The sequence below is a fragment of the Choloepus didactylus genome, chromosome 23, assembly GCF_015220235.1.
Source record: "Choloepus didactylus isolate mChoDid1 chromosome 23, mChoDid1.pri, whole genome shotgun sequence".
NCBI classification, from domain to species: domain Eukaryota; kingdom Metazoa; phylum Chordata; class Mammalia; order Pilosa; family Megalonychidae; genus Choloepus; species Choloepus didactylus.
In genome coordinates, this window is record NC_051329.1 from 13413491 (window position 1) to 13436014 (window position 22524).

General features: G+C 47.5%; 1 protein-coding gene across 2 annotated transcripts in view; it reads right to left on the bottom strand.

Annotated features, from left to right (window-relative positions):
• Positions 1–22524, bottom strand: part of RBM19 (RNA binding motif protein 19) — a 149023-nt gene that overhangs the window by 120003 nt on the left and 6496 nt on the right. For both annotated transcript variants that reach the window (XM_037816979.1, XM_037816980.1), the window contains exons 6-15: positions 22224–22495; positions 20570–20650; positions 8568–8646; positions 7160–7231; positions 5972–6175; positions 4548–4678; positions 3611–3732; positions 3084–3180; positions 1266–1376; positions 271–471 (exon numbers count right to left, since the gene is read on the bottom strand). In XM_037816979.1, coding sequence (XP_037672907.1) covers positions 271–471; positions 1266–1376; positions 3084–3180; positions 3611–3732; positions 4548–4678; positions 5972–6175; positions 7160–7231; positions 8568–8646; positions 20570–20650; positions 22224–22495 — 1370 coding nt within the window. The remainder of the gene's footprint in view (positions 1–270; positions 472–1265; positions 1377–3083; positions 3181–3610; positions 3733–4547; positions 4679–5971; positions 6176–7159; positions 7232–8567; positions 8647–20569; positions 20651–22223; positions 22496–22524) is intronic.

Sequence of the window (22524 nt, forward strand, 5' to 3'; positions counted from 1 at the left end):
ACAGGCAAGGGACCAAGGACTCTTCCGGGAGGTGGTTCAGTGCCTCCCTCCCACCTTCTCCAGTTCCAGCACTATTCTGGAAGCCAGAGATGGTGGCAGTAGGGATGATGTCACGCTCATCCTAGAGAGGGAAGGTTTTTAGACAGCGCTACCACATGCCAGGTCTACGCCAAGAACTGGCTGGTTGATGCAACAGCTCATTTAACCCTCTCCCTTGAAGCAGGGTTTGGTCCTTTTACAAATAGGCACCGAGTCCCAGGGCAGCCATACCTTGGAATAAGCCAGATGTGTGAAGGCCTTGCGGGCCTCCAGGGGCTCCTGGAACTCCACGATGGCGGTGATGCCACCCTCAGGCAGCAGCACGCGGCCCAGGCTCCCGAAGCGGCCGAAGAGCTCCTGCAGCTCAGCTGCCAGTGTACCTGCCGGGAGGTTCTTCGCCAGAATCACAGTCTTGCTTCGTTCCGCTGCGGGCTGCGGGGAGGAAACGAACACATGGGACCACAGAAAGGAGGGATCCCCCACCCCTGGCAGCAGGACTGATCTGTGGCTGTCTCCAGGCGAGGTGCCCCATTTGGCACCCCAGGAACCAGGGTGCTTAGGAAGGGGACCAAGGAGGACCCACTCTCTCCGGAATCCATTCCATGGAGCAGAGGCAGCTCAGTGGAGCAGTTAAGGGGTGAGGGCTCCAAAGCTGGACCCCTGGATCAAATCCCAGCACCCCCACTTATGGGCTGCCAGGACCCCAACCCTAGTTGTTAGCTGGCCACAATCTGTGTCCTGCTGCCAAGGACTTTCTCCTGGAGCTGCAGACTGCCCGCAACAGCCAAGGAATTCACACACACACCGGGGACAACTCTCAACTCACCTCTCGGGGGGATCATTCTGAGGTTTGAGTTCTGCAGGTTTTCAGCCCCCGACAGCCCCAGGTGCCTGCTACGGAGCCTGCCTTAATAGCACACACTGCACTGGGCCCCTTCCCTCCCCTCCAGCTCCCCACCCGTGCTGTCTGCACCACCCAGGGAACTACTCGCACTTGCAGCCCTCTTGCACATGGTCCCTAAGTGACAGAATCCCAGGTCAGACGGGCCACATGTCTGAGCGATCCGCCAATTATTAATTTCTTTAGAGGCAATGTGAAAATTACTAACAATCCTTGAAGGGCCAGATCCTCAATCTTATCATCACCTGAAACGACCCTCCCAGCTCTCCAGGAACTGCTGGCTCGAGCGTCTGTGAGACCTGCTGGGCCGGAAGCGAGCACCCACCTGGCTGAAGGAGTCCAGACTGACCCCGTGGTCGATGAGGAAGCGCCGCACTTCCTGGACGAGCTGGGTCTCCCCGAGGGCCATGCGCACGGCCACGCTGCCCTTGGTCTCCTGGGAGAGGGTGGAGGAAGAGACCCTCTTGGCTGTTGGGTGGGAGACAGGTCCACCCTCCAGCCCCCCAGCAGCTAGAGAAGCAGGCTTGGCTGAAGACCAACTCCATGAATGCCCCCCACCCACTGCCTTGAGGCACCGCGCAGCCTTGGCTTCCCAGGGCTCTCAGAGCAGATCTGAGACCCCAAGGCCCACCTCTCCAGCTTCATATCCCACCTCTGCCCCTTGCTCCCTTTTCCACTCAGGACACACTGATCCTCACTGCTCCTTGACAGACCAACTTCATCCCTGCCTCCGGCTTCTGCACTTGCTGACATCAGCCTCGACGGCTCTTAATCCATGTTCCCTCGTTCATTCAGTTTCTACTTAAACGTCATTGGCTGATCTCCCACCTATCAGAAAACCCACCTTTGTGATCACACCCTATGCCCGCCCCCTCCTTGGCTTTATTTTCCTTTGCAGCCTTCACGTGATAATTTTGCTTTCTAGGGTCTCCCTCCACTAGGAGGCACACCCCAGAGGAGCTGAACTAGTTCTGCTCAGTCACTGCTGCATTCCCAGAGCAGAGTCCTGGCTGCAGCCCCCTCCCGACCAGCCTACAGGTGGCGGCTGCTTGCCACACATGGGGCTACCGAGCAGGTGAAAGGTGGTGAGTCTGAATCAGGTAATGCTGTGGGTGCAAACTGCATGCCAGATTTCAGAGACTTAGCAGGAAAAAAGAGAATGTAAAATATCTCACAATAACTTACACTGATCATGCATCAAAATGACAATATTTTGGATAATATTGGAAGGTTAATTGAAATGTATTATTAAAAGTTATTCTACCTGTGTCTTTTGGAAAGGTGGCTACTAGAGCATTTACAGTTACTGTGTGGCTCATGCTCCATTTCTCTTGGACAGAGCTGACCTCAGTGTCTGAGGAGGGGTCAGCAACAAGCGTCAAAAGCTTATGGGCCAAATCAATGGGTGTCCTTTGTTGATGGGCTGAAAACACACTTCCACTCTGGCATAAGACTAACCCAGCAACTATGTATAGCCGGAGATAGGTGCGTTTTAAAGGAAGGATCTGACCTGGAAGGGCTAGCTAGACAGGTGGGGAAAACGGCGGAAAGAATGAGGTTAGCCATGGGAAGGGAAGGGCAGCAGCCAGTGGCTCTCCTCGCCTTGGCCTCCAAGACCCAGGATCCAGGGAGCAAAAGGGCAGGTGCCTCTCGGAGGCTCAGAGTGAGGGCTCCAGAGTCGGGCAGACCCAGGAGCATCCCTCCTCCACCTTCTTCCAGGTGTAGGACCCTGGGTGAGTTCCTTGCATCCCTGGGCCTCAGTTTCCGCATCTGGGAAATGCGCACACTAGAACACCTGCTATACAGGGGGGTCGTGCAGATTAACAGGCTGTGCAGGAAGCCCCTGGCACAGCATGCAGCACATGTGAGCGTTCAAGGAATGTCCCCTGATGCTGTCTCCAGTGGGGCCCCAGCCAGGGTTGGAGGGGAGATGAGGCTCTTTCTAGGAGGAGGGCTGGGAGAGTACCCACCCCCCACTCCAAGGGCCTCTGGGAAGGCCCGGAAGCATACTCGTGACTTTGGCATTGGAGGCCACGAGCTCATGGAAGGCCCAGCGTGAGCCCCCTGCCCTGGGGCCTTGTTCTGGCTCTTTCTCCCACAAGCCTGGCCCAGAGCTGGGCAGCGTAGGCCTGGACGCACTCACGTGGTCAAACACTTGACTCTTGGTGGCGTTGTACTTCTGTGCGACGGCCTCGGCCACGGCATTCGGCCCCATGAACAGCGTGTTCCAGTTGTGAGAGCTGAGGGGCGGGGGCAGAACAGGGAGGTCAGAGCTCGGCCAAAGAGGGGAACAGCTTTCCAGATTCAAGACTTGTGAGAAAAGGGCTCGCACGGTGGCCTTGCTGAGCACAGAAAGCTTCCTCCTCCCTCCAACCCGCCCATCACAGGCCTGCTGACAGCACGAGAGATGAGGATGTGGTTTCTCACAGCTACCAAGCACCCTCTCTTTGCCAGGGAACAAGCACTCGGCATATACTAACTCATTCAATCCTTATAACCATTCAAAGACGCTATGCAGCCCTAATATCCTCCCCATCTTGCAGATGAGGAAACTGCAGCTCGGTGAGGTTGGGGGCGAGAGGCAAGGCAGCAGGAGAAGTCAGGGAAGCCAGACAGTTTGGAAAGGTCAGGGGTGAGGGTGGCAGAAGCCTGGGCCAGGGGCTCAAAGACCTGGAGCTGTTGGCTTTGTCCTTGCTCTCCTTCTTCTTCTTATAAGACGACAACCCTGTGGCATCGGTGTCCTCACTGGCTTCCTTCTTGATGGTAGATGGTAACACGTGGAGCATCCGGCCCTGGAAGGGACCAGAAGAAGGGGGTAAACAAAAGCCCACCCTCGGGACTATCCAAGAATGTCGGCCTCTGCCAGGAGGGAGCTGGGTCCAGTGCTGAACCCCGAGTGGAGAATGGGGTGGCGGGTAGAGTGAGCTGGCAGCCACCTCCACCCACAATGGGGCCCGGCCACGCAACATGGGGACCTGACGTGGTGAATGGAGCCATCTGACCAGGCCACACATGTGAGGCTTTGGTAAACTGACAAGTGACATGTGTGGTGCCTGTTCTGCCCCCCCTCCATCCCCTCAGCCAGTGCCCCACTCTGTCCCCGCACACGGAGGTGAGACCGTGAGCTCCACCTGCAGGAGCCAGGGCTGGCCGGACAACCGTGAGGACACAGATCAATCATGAATGGAAGAGTGAACGAGGGGGAAAAGGGAGATGAGGTGGCCTGGGGCTCAAGGCTGTGTGCTAAGCACATCTGCTCGGTGACCTGGGAAAACCGAGAGGGCTTTCTCACAGTCTACTGCGGCCATTTTAAAGCGACCATGTCAAAATTCCTTTCTTCCTTATTTCTCTTCCAAGGTGACATGCCCAGATTCAGAGGGTGTATTTATTCCCTCCGCAAATATTTCTAAGTGTCTATTACATGCCAGGCACTGTTCTCTGTGCTAGAGACCTATGAGTGAATGGGACAGTCAGATGCTCTGATCATCCATGGAAGGTGGCGGCTTGGCAAGCCATCGCTGTGCTTAGGCCTGACGTGGATGGACACACACCCGTGCACACCTCTGCAATCACTTGAGCCCAGCAACCACCACCCCGCAAGCCCCACCTGGAACACCTGCCCGTCCACCTCCGCGTAGGCCTTCACCGCGTGCTCGGGGAACATGAAGGTGACGAAGGCAAAGCCTTTAGGCCTCTTGGTCAGACTGTCAATGGGGCAGTAGAGCTCAGACAGGGGACCTGTGGACAGAAGCAGCGTCAGTCTCCCGTGGGTGGGGGCTGGGCCTGAGTTCTGCATGGGAAGGTGCTGGTCCCCGCCGAGGCCGCTGGTTTGCACGGTAGGAGCCGTGGGAGCACCTGCCACGAGACCCTCAGCAGTTAGGGGTGTCCTTTCACGATCCATCACACGTCTCTTCTGGGAGGGGGAGCTGAGTAGACAGAGGCGCCCCAGCCCAATCCTACTAGGTGTGACTTGGGGTGAATAACTCAGCTCCTTGTGCCTTAATCTTCTCCTCCGTAAAGTGGCACACGGAGTGGAGTGAGCTCCCAGGACATCCAGGGAGCCAAGCAGGGCCTGGCACAGTTAGTGCCATCTAAGCGTTGACTGTGGTATTATCACCCTCGTATTAAGGGACCCTGCTTCTGAATGTGTTTCCATGCTGAACACCAGGGGTGACAATGTCCCCTTCTCGGTCTCTGTCTTCCCAAACGGAGTTGGGAAATCTACCCACAATCCCCCTTCCTGTCCATCCCAGCCTGAGCAGAAGGGCCCACAGGCAGGGTAGCCGGGGACAAAGTCTTCACGGTGACCCCAATCTACCTGATGACAAAGTCCTGCTCAGGGCCTCCCTGTCCCCAAGGATCGGGCCCATGCCAGGCACCCACAGCCTGTCTCTGGAAAAGAGGAAGGGAGAACTGCAGGGGCTCCCCAAAGCATCAAGACTGTGCCCCCCGTGGTGAACCTGAACTTCCTTTCCTTCCACAGCTGCAAACCCTACAGGCAGATGCAGTCCTCTGTGACCAAGCTGAACTTCAGGCCTTCAGGACCTCATTCTGGGAAATAATAACAATGACAGCCCATGCTATCAAATCTATCTGTGTGCTCAGCGTGGACAGCAAGGCTTTAGAAAGCAAAACGTTTGGAAGCCAAGGGACAGTTTAATTCATAGCTATACAGCAATTGAGTGGCAAGAGTTTGGGTTGCTAGGGACATCTCCAAAGGACGTATCCATATATCTTTGGTTCTGAGTTAAGAGAGTAAGAGTTCAGACCACAAAACACACCCACGATGCCTTTCGTGCTTGCTCTGCTCCCCTCTTATGTGTGTCACGCCACCAAACCCTCAAAGCAGCTTGGGGGCAGGGAGCCCCGTTTTATAGATGAGGAAACGGAGGCAAGAGAGGTGAAGCCGTTTCACTCGAGAGCTAAGGGAGGCGGCTGGGGCTGGGACCCAGGGGGCCTGAGCCGGGAGCCGCCCTCGCCTCCCACCATGCCACGGGTACATGGCAGAGAGCCCAGAGGTGGCGCCCCTACCGAACTTGGAGAAGAGCTTCTCCAGGTCCTCCTCGGTGCTGGTGTAGGGCAGATTCCGCACGAAAACCCGCCCGGAGTCGGCCAGGTCCTCTTCCTCTTCGTTCTCCCCGAGAGTCCGGCCTTGCCAGGGCTTGGCGCTGCTCTTCAGGGGCCCCTTGGCCGTGGGGGCGCTCTTTTCTCTGAACACCTCGATGTAGCGTCCACCTGCACAGGAAGAGGAGTCGGGGCTCCGTGAGGGGGGGCTGCCCGGAACTTGCCGGCACCTGCTAGTTAGCCATCCCTACCTCTCCTCTGCTGCCTTCCAAGACGCTGCTTCTGCTAACTGGGACAGCAGCCCAAGCCGATGCCAGGGCTTAACCGGAAGGCCCTTTCCCCCGATGCCACTCATCCTGCAAGTTCAGCTGCAACCCACGGGGATACCTGCCCAGGTCTGCCCAGGCCACAGGGACACGTCCTCTAAATCCCAGGATGCTTCCTGGCTCCCGGCCTGGCCCTTCTCACTGCTCTTTCCTGGGAAAGGTCTCACGTGCAGCCGCTGCCCTTGCACGGCGGACCAACTGTTTACACGCATTGCCCCATGGGCCTGGTCACCATCTCTTCCACGTGTACACAGAAGGTGCTCGATACATACCTGCCGCCTGGCCTGCTGCCAGGGGCCCTTAGGCTACCCCACTTCCCTAACAGAACTCAGACCTTCCCTAGGGTCAGGAGCTAGAGCTGAAGGCTTGCCCATGCTAGGGGCGGCTTCTCTCTGCCCCGGGAGCCTGCCCTTGCTACACCCCCTCTAGAATGCCCCGTCCCCACTAAGCACAGGGCTCGCTGCCTCTAGTTTCTGTTCAAATGTTACCATCACAGTGATGCCCGCACAGACATGGTCCTCTACAAAAATACACCCCTCCAATCCTGGCCCTTCCCGTGGCCCTTGCCCACTGGATGCTTGTCCAGTGTGGAGCGGGGGTTTGTTTATTTGATGATGTATGTACTGGCTTATTTACGGGGCTGCCTGCCTCCCCCTCTACTACAGTTTAGCCTACGCAGCTCTGGGAGGGCTGGGATTTGGGTCTGTTCTGCTCTCCGCCATATCTCCAGCGCCCCGAACACCCGAGGACCCTCAGTAAACACGTGTGGGCCAGATGTGCAGATGAACCGACCCGTGACCCCTCAGAGAAGGGCCCGTGGGCCCCTCACCCATGTACTCCCTGTGGCACTTCAGAGCCTTCTTCACGTCCTCTTCGCTGCTGAAATCCACAAAGACGTAACCTGAGAGGGGACAGTGACGAGCGGTGAGACCGCGGGACCCACAGGCACACGTGCACCGTGCTGGGTATTTGGGGGAGTGGAGCAGGGTGGGGGGAACCTCTAATGTTTGCCAAATGCCCAATGTACAACCGGACTCCCTCCCACGCCCAGCCCGGTTTCCATGGCATGGAGCGTTCAGAGTCTGGGCCTGGGTCTGTGGAGGGAGCTGCTGGATTGGGAGTCACAAACATGGGGCCCCTTTGCCTGACCACGGCCTGCTCCTTGGTGTCCCCTGCAGGAAGGGGCCTGGGGAGGCAGAGTGGGGACCTGGCTCGGCACCACAGGGGTCCTGGTGACCACCACCCTCCCCTTGACTCCTGAAGCCCCGACGGGCCAGAGACTGGCATGGGGAGGTCTTTCCTAGGGCACGGGAGGCCCCTGGGCCCTTGACCCCCTTAGACCCAGACCCCATGGGGCCTCAGAGCAGGCAGCATCTCCCCACTTTTCTGAGGAGGAAGTGACAGGCCCAAGGGCACACAGCTAACCGGGGCAATGCCATGGCCTAGCTGAGCCCGTGCAGTTCCACCTGTCATGTGGCTATTTAGATTCTCACCTGTGACTCCACGGTCCCCTCTGTACCCACATCCAGGCACCTCAGCTACCCCCATAAACCCCATGAACCACCCCACCCCCATGACACAGCCCAGCCCCCAGAGGCTGCAAAAGCCTCCTCCAAGCCCCCACTGCCTCCTTGGGCCCTGCCCTGGCACCCTCCCTCCACCAGCCAGGGGATGGCTCTGTGCCTGGCCACGGCCCTCCCCGACTGCACGCCCTAAGCCAGGATGCAGACCACAATCCGAGTGAGGCCCCCAGGCCTGCGGCCAGCCCCACCCCTCACCAGCTCTGCCACCGGAAGCATCCTGCTGATCCCACAAGCATCGCACCCTCACTCGGGGATCCCCAACATGGCTTTCTCTCAGCCCTGACGCCTCACACATGCGCCCTTCCTGCTCTCCCTTCCGACGGCTGTCCCCCTTCCGACGGCTGGAGCCGCATGAGAGCAGGGGACCCCCCACCAGGCCAGGACCCGCTAAGATCGGTTTAAACAGACAGGGAGCACAGCGGAATAAGAGGTGTAAGCTGGGCGTGAGGAACGGGGAGAAGGGAAATGGGAGAAAACAACGTCACTCCGGAGCAGGCTTCCGGGGCAGGTGACGAGAGGCGAGCCCCTGTCCCAGCCACAGCCACAGACCCAAGCACCACCAACAGGAAAGGAAATGGCTGCCCTTGAACCTCTGCTGTGTTCACCTGCCCCAGCCTTCCCTCTCCACCCCACCTGGAAAAGCCTGGCCCTCACCTGTCTTGTTCCCATGAGTGTTCCTCACTATTCGAATGGCCACTGGTTTCAGAGGCGCCAGGAATTCCAGAACGTTTTTCTGTAAGGAGAAAAATCTCCCCCCTTTAGAGCCAATGCAAGAAGGCAGGCAACCCCACAACGAGACATGGGGCAGGTTTCTGAACTCAGAAAGAACTATAAAGTGTTTTGTCCTTCTCTCCATTATTAATAAACACAACCAACTTGGAAAATCTTTGAAGAAAAATAGGAAAATAAATTAATAATATAATTATGAATATAATACAGAAAACTCGTCATCAGCTTTTTAGGGCATTGTGCATGATCTTTTTTCCTAAGTACCTTTTTACACTCTATGCTCCTCATTAAAGCACAGACATTTGTCCACGTTACTCCATGGAGATCACACACATCAGCTGAAATTGCTGCTGGAGATGGGCCCAGGTTTCCTTAATCATTTCCCTATTGCTGGACATGTGAGTAATTTCAAAACATTTTCAAAAATGCACACATGCAAAACATAGGAAATTTTAGCAAATGCTGGGTCTAAACAAGAAAACAAAAACAGTCCATGGCTCCAATGCCCAGATCACTCTTACTTTTTTTAAAAAACAGAGAGCAGAGAAACCATTTTCACCACTCAACGCCCCAGTAGGGCAACTGGGATGTCCAGGCAACCGAACATGAATAAAATAAAATACTGCAAAAGAAGTGGAAATAGATCCAACAAAATTCTGTTTTTCCCACTACTACTTCGATTCTTTTTTCAAATGTCAAATTATTAAATTCTTCCAAAAAATTTTTTTGCCTCATTTTTAGGTGCCTATTGGGAAATCCTGCACACTCTACCATTATTGCACTGTGTATTCCGTGTGTGTGTGTGTGTGTGTGTGTATCTTTTGGAAGAAATTCTAGCCGTACTATTCGATAACTTCCATTTATCACTTGATAATACATTTCTGGGATCTTCCATATCAGGACATCCTTTCTAATGACACCTTATAGTCTACATACAAGTACTTTTAGAGCAAATTTCAAAGTATAGCATGGGTTACAGTTCCACAATTCCAGGTATTTTCTTCTGGCTGTTCTAATATACTAGAAACTAAAAAGAAATGTTTACATAACGATTCAGCAATCATAAGCATTCGTTGAATCCAAACTTCTGTTACAACTCCTCCCTCTCATTTGATCATTCGCTCAAACATCATTTTTGATGTTCTGGGAGAGACGGGTGCCTCTAAGTTTCAGGGCTGATCTGGCATAGGAACAATCTGGAGCTTCTAAGTTTATGAAAAATAAACATAGTAAGTAAAACTTTTATATAGTCTTAAATAGAGCCCTGGGTTTTCTTTAGGGTTTTCAGGAATATCATTGGTTCCCCCAGCAGTTTCAACAACCAAAAATGTCTCCGGATGCTGCCAGTGTCCCCCAGGGGTGAAAATCACCCCCAATGAAAAACCATTTTGTGAACCACATTCCTGGTGATGGTGCTTAAAGGTTGTTTTCAGTTTCTTGTTTTCATAAAAATAAAATGACGTGAACATATATTTTAAATTACAAATTATAATAATAAAAGAATGGCAGGAAGAGGGCAGAATAGGGGAGACAGAGCAAACTTCCCCATGAAAGAAACTAGAGAAAAGGCAGAGAACACCCAGGACAGCGGTCTCAGGTTGGCAGCGGTCTCAGGTTGGCAGCGTCCAGAGACGGACTTCTACACTATGTGGTGGGGACCTGGATGAACAAGCAGAGAAACTGCATCTTAAAGGATGGGGTGAGTTTATTCAGCCGGACCGGTGCCAGGGGGCTGGCAGTGGCAAGCCAGCCGCCAAGTGGGGGAGGGAGCAGCTCTCCACTCCCGTGCACCCATCTCAGCAATTAGCTGGGGAGATAATCCTCCTCAGCCATCCAGCAGGGAGCTCCTGTGAGGGAACCCGGGAGGCAGCAGTGGACCAGTGCTGACCATATTTAATCTCTGTCCACAAAAATCCATGGTGTGCACAGGCAAAAAGGCAGTAATAAGTGAGGGTGCCACATGAAAGCACCAGGAGCCCCTCCTACACCCCAGAGGCTCACAGGCTCACGGTGGGCAGGGAGCGGGCACGTCTGAGCTGGAGGGTGAGACACGGAGCTCCACAGCCCAAGAGTGATCCACTCGGAAGCCTGGAAATCACCAGACCCATGGTGCCTTAAGTGGACTCCCTGACGAACTGCAGAGGGCCCACCCCGCACCCACAGGGCTGGCAGTCCCCAGTGCACACAGAGAACTGGTGCACTGATTGGATTTCCACCTGGTTTGGATCCTGCCCAGCACAAAGGCAAAGTTGGGGGAAAGCTGGCTTACAGGTGAAAAGTGGCTCAAGTGTGCCATCTGCTGGGAAGGCAGGAAAAGTACACTGCAGCAAGCTGTGGCTCTGCCAAAAAAATATATATAAATGTTCAAATAATCTGCATTTCTAAAAATAACCTTATCAAGATAAGCAAATGCCCCAAAGCCAACAGAAAATCACAAAGCACATGAAGACCCAAGAAGATATGGATAAGCCAAATAATCAAATTAAAAAGCTGGAGGAGACACAAAACTTGGAGTAATTAATCAAAGAAGTACACACAAATCTCCAAAACAACTTGAATGGGTTGGCTAAAGGCATAAAGGACACCAAGAAGACTACAGAAGAACATAAAGAAGACTTTGTAAGATTAAATAAAAAAATAGCAGATCTTAAGGAAATAAAAGATACTGTTGATCAAATTAAAAATATATTAGAGACACACAACAGAGATTTGTTTTATAGATAGAACAGCCAAACCAATAAGGAAATTGAGAACCTAAACAACGTGATAAATGAATTAGACTTAACAGATATATAGAGAGCGTTATGTCCCAAATTACCAGGATATACATTCTTTTCTAGCACTCATGGAATGTTCTCCAGGATAGATAATATGCTGGGGCACAAAATAAGCCTCAATTAATTTAAAAAGATTGAAATTATTCAAAGCACATTCTCTGACCATAACAGAATGCAACTAGAAAGCAATAACTACCAAAACCCAGAACATTTACAAATATGTGGAGGTTAAACAACACACTCCTAAACAATCAGTTGGTCAAGAAAGAAATTACAAGAGAAATCAGTAAATATCTAAAGACAAATGAAAATGAGAACACAACTTATCAAAACTGAAGCGATGCAGTGAAGGTAGTGCTGAGGGGAAAATGTATAGCTCAAAATGTATATATTAAAAAGGAAGAAAGAGCTAAAACCAAAGACCTAACTGAACAACTGAAGAAGCTAGAGAATAATCAGCAAACTAACCCTAAAACAAGTAGAAAAAAAGAAATAACAATGATTTAAGCAGAAATTAATGAGATACAGAGAATAAATAAAATCAGAAGTTGGTTCTTTGAGAAGATCAACAAGACAGACAAACCCTTAGCTAGACTGACAAAATCAAAGAGACAGAAGACCCAAATTAACAAAATCAGAAATAAGAGGGGGGACATTATCGTGGATCCCACAGAAATTAAAAAAAATCATAAGAGGATACTAGGAACAACTGCACGCCAACAAAATATAAAACTTAGAGGAAATGGATAATTTCCTGGAAACACATGGACAATCTAGACAGACCCAAGAAGAAATAGAAGACATCAACAAACCAATTACAAGTAAAGAGATACCATCAGTCATCAAAAAGCTTCTTAGAAATAAAAGCCCAGGGTCGGATGGCTTCACAGAGGAATTTTACCAATCTTTCCAAAAAGAACTGAGACCATTCATGCTAAAACTCCTTAAAAAAAAATTTGAAGAAAAAGGAATACTACCTAACTCATTTTATGATGCGAACATCACTCAAATACCACAACCAGATAAAGATACTACAAGAAAGGAAAACTACAGGCCAATCTCCCTAATGAGAATAGATGTAAAAATTCTCAACAAAATACTCACAAATCAAATCCAAAGACAGTAGAAGAATCATACACCACAACTAAGTGGGGTTCACTCTTGGCATGTAAGGGTGTTTCAACACAAGAAAATCAATCAAGGTAATACAACACATTAACAAATCAAACAGAAAGCATTCGACAAAATCCAGCATCCTTTTTTGATAATCACTTCAAAAGGTAGGAATAGAAGGAAACTTCCTGCACATGATAAAGGACATATATGAAAAACCCACAGCCAGCATAGTACTCAATGGTAAGTACTATGAAAGCCTTCCCTCTAAGATCAGGAACAAAACAAGGATGCCCCATGTCACCACTATAATTCAACATTGTGCTAGAAGTGCTAGCCAGAGCAATCTGGCAAGATAAAGAAACGAAAGGCATCCAAATTGGAAAGGAAGAAGTAAAACTGTCATTATTTGCAGATGATATATGATCTTATATTTGGAAAATCCCAAGAAATCGACAACAAAGCTACTTGAGCTAATAAACAAATTCACCAAAGTGGCACGATACAAGATTAATGCACCAAAGTCAGTAACGTTCCTATACACTAGAAATCACCTAACTGAAGTGACACTCAAGAAAAAAGTTCCATTCACAATAGCAACTAAAAAAATCTAGTTCCTAGGAACAAACTTAACCAAGGAAATAAAAGACCTCTACACACAAAAATTATAAAACTTTACTAAAATAAATCAAAGAGGACCTAAATAGGTGTAAAGATATTCCATGCTCATGCCCAGGAAGGCTAAATGTTAAGATGTTAATCCTACCCAAACTGATCTACAGATTCAATGCAATTCCAATCAAAATTCCAACAACCTAACTGGCAGACTTAGAAAAGCTAGTTATCAGATTTATTTAGAAGGAAAAGGGATACACGAATTGCCAAAAACATTCTAAAAAAGAACAAAGTGGGAGGACTTAACCTTCTTGACTTTAAAGCCTACTATAATGCCACAATGGTCAAAACAGCGTGGTACTAGCACAAAGATAGACATATTGATCAATGGAATTGAATTGAGAGTTGGGAAATAGACTTCCAGATACATGGTTGACTGATTTTTGATAAGGTCCCCAAATCCACTGAACTGTGACAGAAGAGTCTCTTCAACAAATGGGGCTGGGAGAACTGGATATCCATATCTAAAAGAATGAAAAAGGAACCCTACCTCACACCCTACACAAAAATTAACTCAAAGTGGATCAAAGATCTCAATATAAGAGACAGTACCGTAAACCTCCTAGAAGATAACGTAGGGAAACATCTTCAAGATCTGGTAATAGGAGGTAGGTTCTTAGACCTTACACCCAAAACACAAGCAATGAAAGAAAAAATAGATAGATGGGAACTCCTCAAAATCAAAAGCTACTGTGCCTCAAAGGACTTTGTCAAAAAGGTGTAGAGGCAGCCAACTCAATGGGAGAAAATATTTGGAAACCAAATAGCTGTTAAGAGACTGATATCTTGCATATATAAAGAAATCCTACAACTCAATGAGAAAAGTACAAACAGCTCAAATATGAAACAGGCAAAAGATATGAAAAGACATTTTTCCAAAGAAGAAATACAAATGGCTAAGAAACACATGAAAAAATGTTCATTTTCAGTAGCTATTAGGGAAATGCAAATGAAAACCACAATGAGATATCATCTCACACCAATAAGAATGACTGCCATTAAACAAACAGGGAACAATAAATGCTGGAGGGGATGTGCAACTCTTATTCACTGCTGGTGTGAACATGTAATGGTACGGCTGCTGTGGAAGACAGTTTGGCAAATCCAAGTGTCCTTCAACAGACAAGTGGATAAACAAAATGTGGTACACACCTATGAATACTGTGCAGCAGTAAGAAGGAATGAGGTCCTGAAACATATGACAACGTGGAAATAAGCCAGACACAAAAGGAGAGATATTGTATGTCACCACTAATGTAAACTCCCTGAACAATGTAAAATCAGGGTCTTATAATGTAGAATATAGGGGACCTAGAGATAGACAGAAACAAGTGAAGGGGGAATGATAACCTAATATGTACAGACATGTTAATGAGGGTGAACTTAAGGGTACGAGAATGTGATGATGGTTCATTAATAGGATTATAGGTATCAGTGCCACATTGAAGGCAAACATCAAAAGGGGTTGTTTAAAGGTATGTAGCCCATAGATCACCAGTACAAATATAAATAAGTGCTTGCATGATCTACTTCTAAGGTATGATACTGGTACAGAGTTAACAACACAATGGTATATGGGAAAAATTACCTATTGCATATTACAGACTATATTTAATAGGAATACCTTACCAGTACCACACTAATTCTAAGGATAAATAACCAGGGGCTCATAAGAGCTTTGGGGTGCTTTTGGGTTATGATAATTGTTTAAAATTGAGAGTGATGGATCTGAGAGGGGCAAGATGGTGGCATAGAGAAGAGTGGATTTCAGTCAGTCCCCTGGAACAATTAATAAACAACCAGGAACAAGCAGTAAATAATCTGGAATAACTGCTGGGGGACAGCCGTGACTGCCCACACTTCGTACACCACCCTGGACTGGGAGGAATGCCTGAGATCACAGCACAGAATCTGTAAGTAAAAGCTGCAGACCCGTACCAGGAGCCCCCACCCCACCCCACGGCAGGCTTTGCTGCAAAACCTCACTGTGGTAGAAACTAGCAGCAGTCTCCCAGCTGGCGAGTATAGCTCAGCTGAGCTCCAACTGGGGTTTTAATTAACAAATGTGGACTGCTAGATACAAGCTACAAACCCCCAACAAGCAGACAGAGGCTTTTAGTGACACCTGACCTTAAAGAAGGTCATCTGTACTGGGAGGGGGAGCCCAGAAGACCAGGTGTTACCTCTGGCCGATGAGTCAAACTGGGGGGCCGTGTACTGGCTCCAAAAGGGGGCTTTCTGTCCCTTTTTCTCTCTCTCAACCTCAGGGGCTCAGGAGAGAGAGCCGCAGCCATTTTCAGTTCGCAGAGCTCTGACCCAGACAGGAGTGCAGATAACAGAGACAGAGAGACAATTCAAATGCAAATGATAAATCCCTAGGAGTAAGGAGGTGGGGCCCAGCTTTCACTTCAGAAACAGACCCCAGAGCCTGGGGGAAAACAGCCAAAACAGAAACTGAAGCCATCTCCTTACACCAGTCGGGAGCAACAGGCTGACAAGGCGCCACCTGTTGGGCATGTTAGGAAAAGCACAGCAACTGGAAACCTCACAGAAAAGTCCGTCATTCCTCTAAGATACACCCTGAATATAACCCCATTCTGGTTCCTGAAACCATTCTGGTCTGTGAAAATGTGACTGGGATAACCAAGGACACCAGATGCCTAGATAACAGAAAACTACAGTCTATACTAGGAAAACTGAAGATACGGCCCAGTCAAAGGAACAAACTTACACCTCAATCAAGACACAGTTGAGATACTGTTTCACTTTAATGAAAAATCTATTACAGATTTCCAAAGAGATATGCTAAATCAAACAAAAAAAAAAAACACAAATCAACGAGTTCAGGGAAGATATAACAAAAGAGATGAAGGCTATAAAGAAAACACTGGGTGAACGTAAGGTAGAAATCGAAAGTTTGAAAAAATAATTGGCAAAAGCTATGGAAATGAAAGGTACAACACAAGAGATGAAAAACACAATGGAGACACACAACAGCAGATCTCAAGAGGCAGAAGAAAACACTCAAGAACTGGAGAACAAGGCATCTGAAAGCCTACACGCAGAAGGATAGAGAAAAGAATAGAAAAATATGAGCAACGTCTCAGGGAATTGAATGACAACATGCAATGCACCAACATACGTGGTATGTGTGTCCCAGAAGGAGAAGAGAAGGGAAAAGGGGCAGAAGCAATAATAGAGGAAATAATCAATGAAAATTTCCCATCTCTTACGAAAGTCATAAAATTACAAATCCAAGAAGTGCAGCATACCCCAAACAGAATAGATCTGAATAGGCCTACGCCAAGACACTTAATAATCAGATTATCAGATGTCAAAGACAAAGAGAGAATCCTGAAAGCAGCAAAAGAAAAGCAATCCATCACACACAAAGGAAGCTTGATAAGACTATGTGCGGATTTCTCAGCAGAAACCACGGAGGCAAGAAGGAAGTGGGGTGATATATTCAAGATACTGAAAGAGAAAAACAACCAAGAATCCTATATCCGGCAAAACTGTCCTTCAAATATGAGGGAGAGTTTAAAATATTCTCTGACAAACAGACAATGAGAGAGTTTGTAAACAAGATACCTGTGCTACAGGAAATACTAAAGGGAGCACTACAAACAAATAGGAAAAGACAGGAGTGAGAGGTTTGGAACACAGTTTTGGGTGATGGTAGCACAGCAATGTAAGTACACTGAACAAAGATGACTGTGAATATGTTTGAAAGAGGAAGGTTAGGAGCATGTGGGACACCAGAAGGAAAGACGAAAGATAAAGATTGGGACTGTATAACTCAGTGAAACCTAGAGTGCTCAACAATTGTGATAAAATGCACAAATGTTTTTACATGAGGGAGAACAAATGAATGTCAACCTTGCAAGGTGTTAAAAATAGGGTGGTGGTCTGTTTATTAACAGAAACTTTGTATTATGCTTCCTTTAATGTAACAAAGGCAATATACCAAAACTAAATGCCTATAAGAGAGAGATATAAGGGAGGGGTATGGGACTGTTGGCATTGGTGATGTTGTCTGACTCTTGTATTCTACTTTAATTTAATTCTATCTTTCCTTCCATTGCTTTTTAGCTGTCATTTTTTTTTCTCTTTCCTTTTCTTTTCCTCTTGTTTCTCTACCTTCTTTGACTCTTCCTCCTCTGTGGAAGAAATGGAGATGTCCTTATGTAGATAGCGGTGATGGTGGTGAATACATAAATATGTAAGTATACAGGGAACCTTTGATTGTTTACTTAGGACAGAAAGTATGGTGGGTGAACAAAACTGTCTTAAAAAAAAACAGGTTGATGAAGAAATCTTGAGGGCACTATGTTGAGTGAAATAAGTCAGACACATAAGGACAAATATTGCAGGGTCTCACTGATATGAACTAATTGTAATATGTAAACTCATAGACATGAAATATAAGTTACCAGGATGTAGAACGAGGCTAAAGAATGGGGAGCAGTTGCTTATTAAGAGTGAAATGTTCAACTAGGGTGAACCTAAGTGTTCGGAAGTGGACAGAGGTGATGGTAGCATGTTATTGTGAGACTAACAGGGCTGAAAGGTGTGTGAAGGTGGTGGAAAGGGGAAGCTCAGAGTCACGTATGTCACCAGAAGGAAAGTTGGAGGTTAAAAGATGGGAATGTATAAAACAGTGAATCTCGTGGTGGACAAAGTCTGTGATTAACTGTACAAATATTAGAAATCTCTTTCATGAACTAGAACAAATGTATGACACTATAACTAGAAGCGAATAATAGAGGGGTATAAAGGGAAAAGAACATACCTATTGTAAACTGTACCTATAGTTAACAGTATCTTAACATTCTTTCATCCACAGTAACAAACGTACTATACCAATATTATGAGTCAATGATTGAGGGGGGTGGTTAGGAGCAGGAGAGGAACTGAGTTTTCTTTTTTGTCTTTATTTCTTTTCTGGAGTAATGAAAATGCTCTAAAAATTGGAAGAAAAATTAATTGTGATGGATGCACAGCGGTATGATGGTACCATGGGCAATTGATTGTGCACTTTGGATCTTTGGATAATTGTATGGTATGTGAACAATCTCAATAAAATTAAAAAAAAATGAGAGTGACGATGATTATACAACTAAGTGATGACAATTTGAGACACTAATTGTTTATCTTGGATAGAATATATGTTATGTGAAATTAGGAACCCGCCTACTTAGTAAGTCAAACCTTCGATCTTGAGGCTTGTGCTAGTGAAACTTAAGGTAATAAAGAGGAGGTTAAGCCCACCTATAATTTTGCCTAGGAGTCACCTCCAGAGAACCTCTTTTGTTGCTCACATGTGGCTTTTCTCTCTGTAAGCCCAACCCTGCAAATAAATTCATTACCCTCCCCGCCAGTGAATCTCCTTGGCAACGTGGGACGCAACTCCCATGAGTGAGCCTGACCCTGACATCTAGGAATCAAGATTGCCTTTGTTGACCAAAAGGGGGAAAACAAAGGTAACAAGATAAGGTTTCAATGGCTAAGAGATTTCAAATAGAGTCAGGGGCTATCCTGGAGGTTACTCTTATGCAAGCTCCAGCTAGATATTCCAAATGGCCACAGTATGCCAAACCCAAATCAACAGTAGTCCCGAAAACACTAAAGAATACCTAGGTCCCTATCTGAGACTCTATAAAAGTTTTACCAAGTTTACCTTTCAGAAACTTAAATCCTCCAGAGTTTTCCTATGCCAGATAAGTCCTAAAACCCAAGAACATCAACCAGATGCATCACCCTTCCCTATAGTGTCGACATCCCTTTTCAATATGAACAAGTTAGGGTGGTCACTGCACAGATATCCCTGAAGACTGAGACAGTGATCAAACAAGATAGAGGGGTAGCAACTGACAAGATAGGATTTAACAAAGCACTATGAAAACTGAACCTATATATATATATATATATATATATTTTAGTTCCTACTAGAACAGCTAGAAGGAAATAACTGACATGGTAGAACTGTAACATTAACATGCTCTGAAATTTGCTCTGTAGTTACTTGTCAAATCATACTTTGAAAGTTATCGCATTTCTATATATATGCTAAGCTTCACAGTAAGGAAATAACAAATTGTGGAGCTATAACCTATAACATTCTTTGAAATTTGCTAACTACTAGTTAAATTGCATTTTGAAAGCTATTACTTTTCTGTATATTTGTTATATTTCACAATTAAAAAATATAAAAATAAAATAAAATAAAATAAAAGAATGTCTCAATGACCATCCCTGCAGGGACACCCTGGTATTCTTGGGTGATTTGCCTGTAGGGGAAAGCCCTAGTGAGGCCACAGCGAAGTCCAAATTATGCATATATTATTCATTTTGACTGACGCTTCCAAATTGCTCTCAACAGGTTGCACCACATACTTCCACCAACAATGTATGAAGGTATTTATCATCAAACTTTAAAATATTTTTTGCCAATTTAGCATGTGAAAAATGGGATCTCTCTGTTTTGATTTGCATTTCTTAGTTACAAGTGAACTCAAGCATCTTTACTGGGCCTCTGAATTCTTTTTCTTGGAAGACCTCATCTCCTTCACCCATTTTTCTATTAGATCACATGCCCTTTGCTTATTTATCTGGATGAGCTCTTTGTAAGTGAAAGAAATTAGCTTTCATCTGCCATATGTGTTACAAATGTTTGATGTTTATTTTTTGACTATGCTTACGCCGTCTGTTGCCATACTGAAATTTCAATTGTTATGGAGTTAAATTTACCCATCTTTTTCTTCCTGGCTACCAGATTTTCATACTGCTCAGAAAGGCATTCTCCATTCTAAGATTATATCATCAATGATTTCTCTCAGAACTTTCATTGTTCCTGTCTTTTGTATGCTTAAATCTTTGATGCATGTGAAATTTATCATGCTACAAAGAATGAGACAGGGACCCACCTCTTTATCCTTCAAAAATGTTAGGTGGTCCCAATCGCATTTATACAGCAGTCTCTCTTCTCTTCATTGATATGATACACCCCATTATCATGAACTAGCTCAACTAAATGCCTAAATAGATTTGAGTCCATTTCTAGAGTCCATTCTGTTCCATCAACCTGCCAGCTCCTTTGCCCGAACAATGCTGTCTTAACTGTTATAATATCTGGTAGGGGCTGAGTCTTCTGTCTCGGGAAATTCCAGGTTATTCCTTTTCTTTCCAGAAAAACTTCTATATCAATTTATGCTCCCTAACATTCACCGCACTCCAATTCCTGATGAAACTAATGATGTTACATCATTTTTAAAGGGCTGAAAAACACCAAGGCTATGTCACAAAGCCCGCCTGGCTTACGGTGCCTGCCCGCTCCCTGTCTGCGGCGTGGTAAGGACTCACCTCTGTGACAGTGAACGGGGCTCCCCGCAGCTTCACAGTGTGAGGGGTGGTGGGTTCCTTGGGGTTTGCTGGTTTCTCCACCTGGGTGCCCACCGAGAGCAAACAGAAAGGGACACGGTGAGTCGCCTGGCACAGCCACAGGAGGGGCCGGCACCGAGTGGGGAATGCTGGTGAGTCTGTGCCTGTGGGGAGGGAGGCTGGCAAGAAGGGGTGGGAGCTGCCAAGTCTCCCTGTGCACCCCTGAGATGTCGGCTACAACCAGAGTACAGAAAGGGGAGCCCAGCTAGCTGTGGGCATGCTAACAGGGGTCCTGGGCTCCAAGGAGGGACAGAGGGAATGGGAAAGAGGCTCTGACATGCAGTGACATTTACTGCTGCTGCCTTAGGCCTTACTTGGCGACAGACACCATGCCAAACTCTTTGAAGACACTGTCCTATTGCACCTTTAAAGCAGTCCTCTGGGGATTACAGGCTAATGATCTTTTCCCTTACTTCTGGCATCCAAACAGCTCTGAAAAACCATTAAGTTTTTGGTGCTGGAGGTGCTACATTGGACTGGGTTATTTTTATGAAATCTGAAAATCTCTGAATCCCAAAATACATTTCGCCTCAGGGGCTTCAGATACGACCCTGGGGACAGGTGCTAAGATGAGCATCGCTGTATAGAGGAAGATTAGAGGCTCACAGAGGTGAAGCATCTCAGCCAAGGTCAAGCAGCTACCGAGTGCCAGAGCTGGGATTTGAACCCTTAACTCTCTGATTTTTGCCACAGTCTTCTACCTCCCCTGAAATACACATTTTAGGAGAAAAGGACAGGGTATAGTAATTAGGAGACAGAGAATGGAAGGAGGGAGGGGAGAGGGAAGTGAAAAAGGGAGAACAAGAGTGAAGAAAAGAGGATGAAGCCTGGAGCTACGAAAATAAAGGGCTGGCAAAGGAGCTGAAGTTTCTCTACAAAGGCACAAGGAGGTCTGGAACTGCAGCTGTCAAAGGGGGGCTCTTAGGGAGATGAGGTGATGGGACCCTGGCAACACATCAACCTGTCCCTTCTCTAAGGTAGGGAGGATGCCCAAGTGGGAAAAGAGGTAGCTGTCCTCAAGGGCAGTGCCCATCAGACCTGGGTCTGAGTCCTGGTTCCACTACTTCCCAGCCATGACCTTGAGCAAGTCTCTTCCCTTCCCTGAGCCTCAGTTTCCTCACCTGTAAAATGGACAAAGAAGAATGGCTGCCCCACAAGATAGTTCTGAGACTCAATGACATGGCAGGCATGGGATTGAGCACATACTAAGTGCTCAATTAATTTTACCTAATACTGACAATGATTAGCTCACATCTGTCTACATCAGTGACTACAAAGCATTAAACTCTCATATCCAAGTCTAGTTCATTTATGCCCTACAACTCCAAAGGCAGCCAGCCTCTCCATGTTAGAAACAGGAAATAAACTCAGAGAAAAGCGGCTTGCCCAATGTCACACAGCAAGAAGTGGCTGAGCCAAGGTCTGAAGGTTGGCTTCTGACTGCAGAGTTCTGCTCTTTCCTCTCCATGCTACTCCCCTAACAAAGGAGCTGCAGGAAACACAGGACAGTACAAGAGGGGATGCCTCCCCCAGACCCACCCAAAGCTTCCGTGCACACCTCGATGTGCACACACACCTGGGCTTTGGCCCCCTGTGGCTGCTGATTCCCAGCCAGGGCCTCTCGCTCTCCGCCAGCTCCCTTCCTCCCGATTTCCTGCTGGGCTGGAGTGGCCAAGGGCTCCCCGTCCTCGTCCCCACTCTCTGTGTCACAGTTCACCGCTTCGTCTTCACTCTCCTCCTCCTCCTCAGAGGAAGACGATGACTCGGCCTCCACCATCTTGGACTTCAGGTAATCCATGTCTGACAGCCCCTTCTGCACAGCTGCCCTCGGCTCCAGGGCTTCCTCCTCTGGAAAAACAGGGAGACAGGGCATCAGT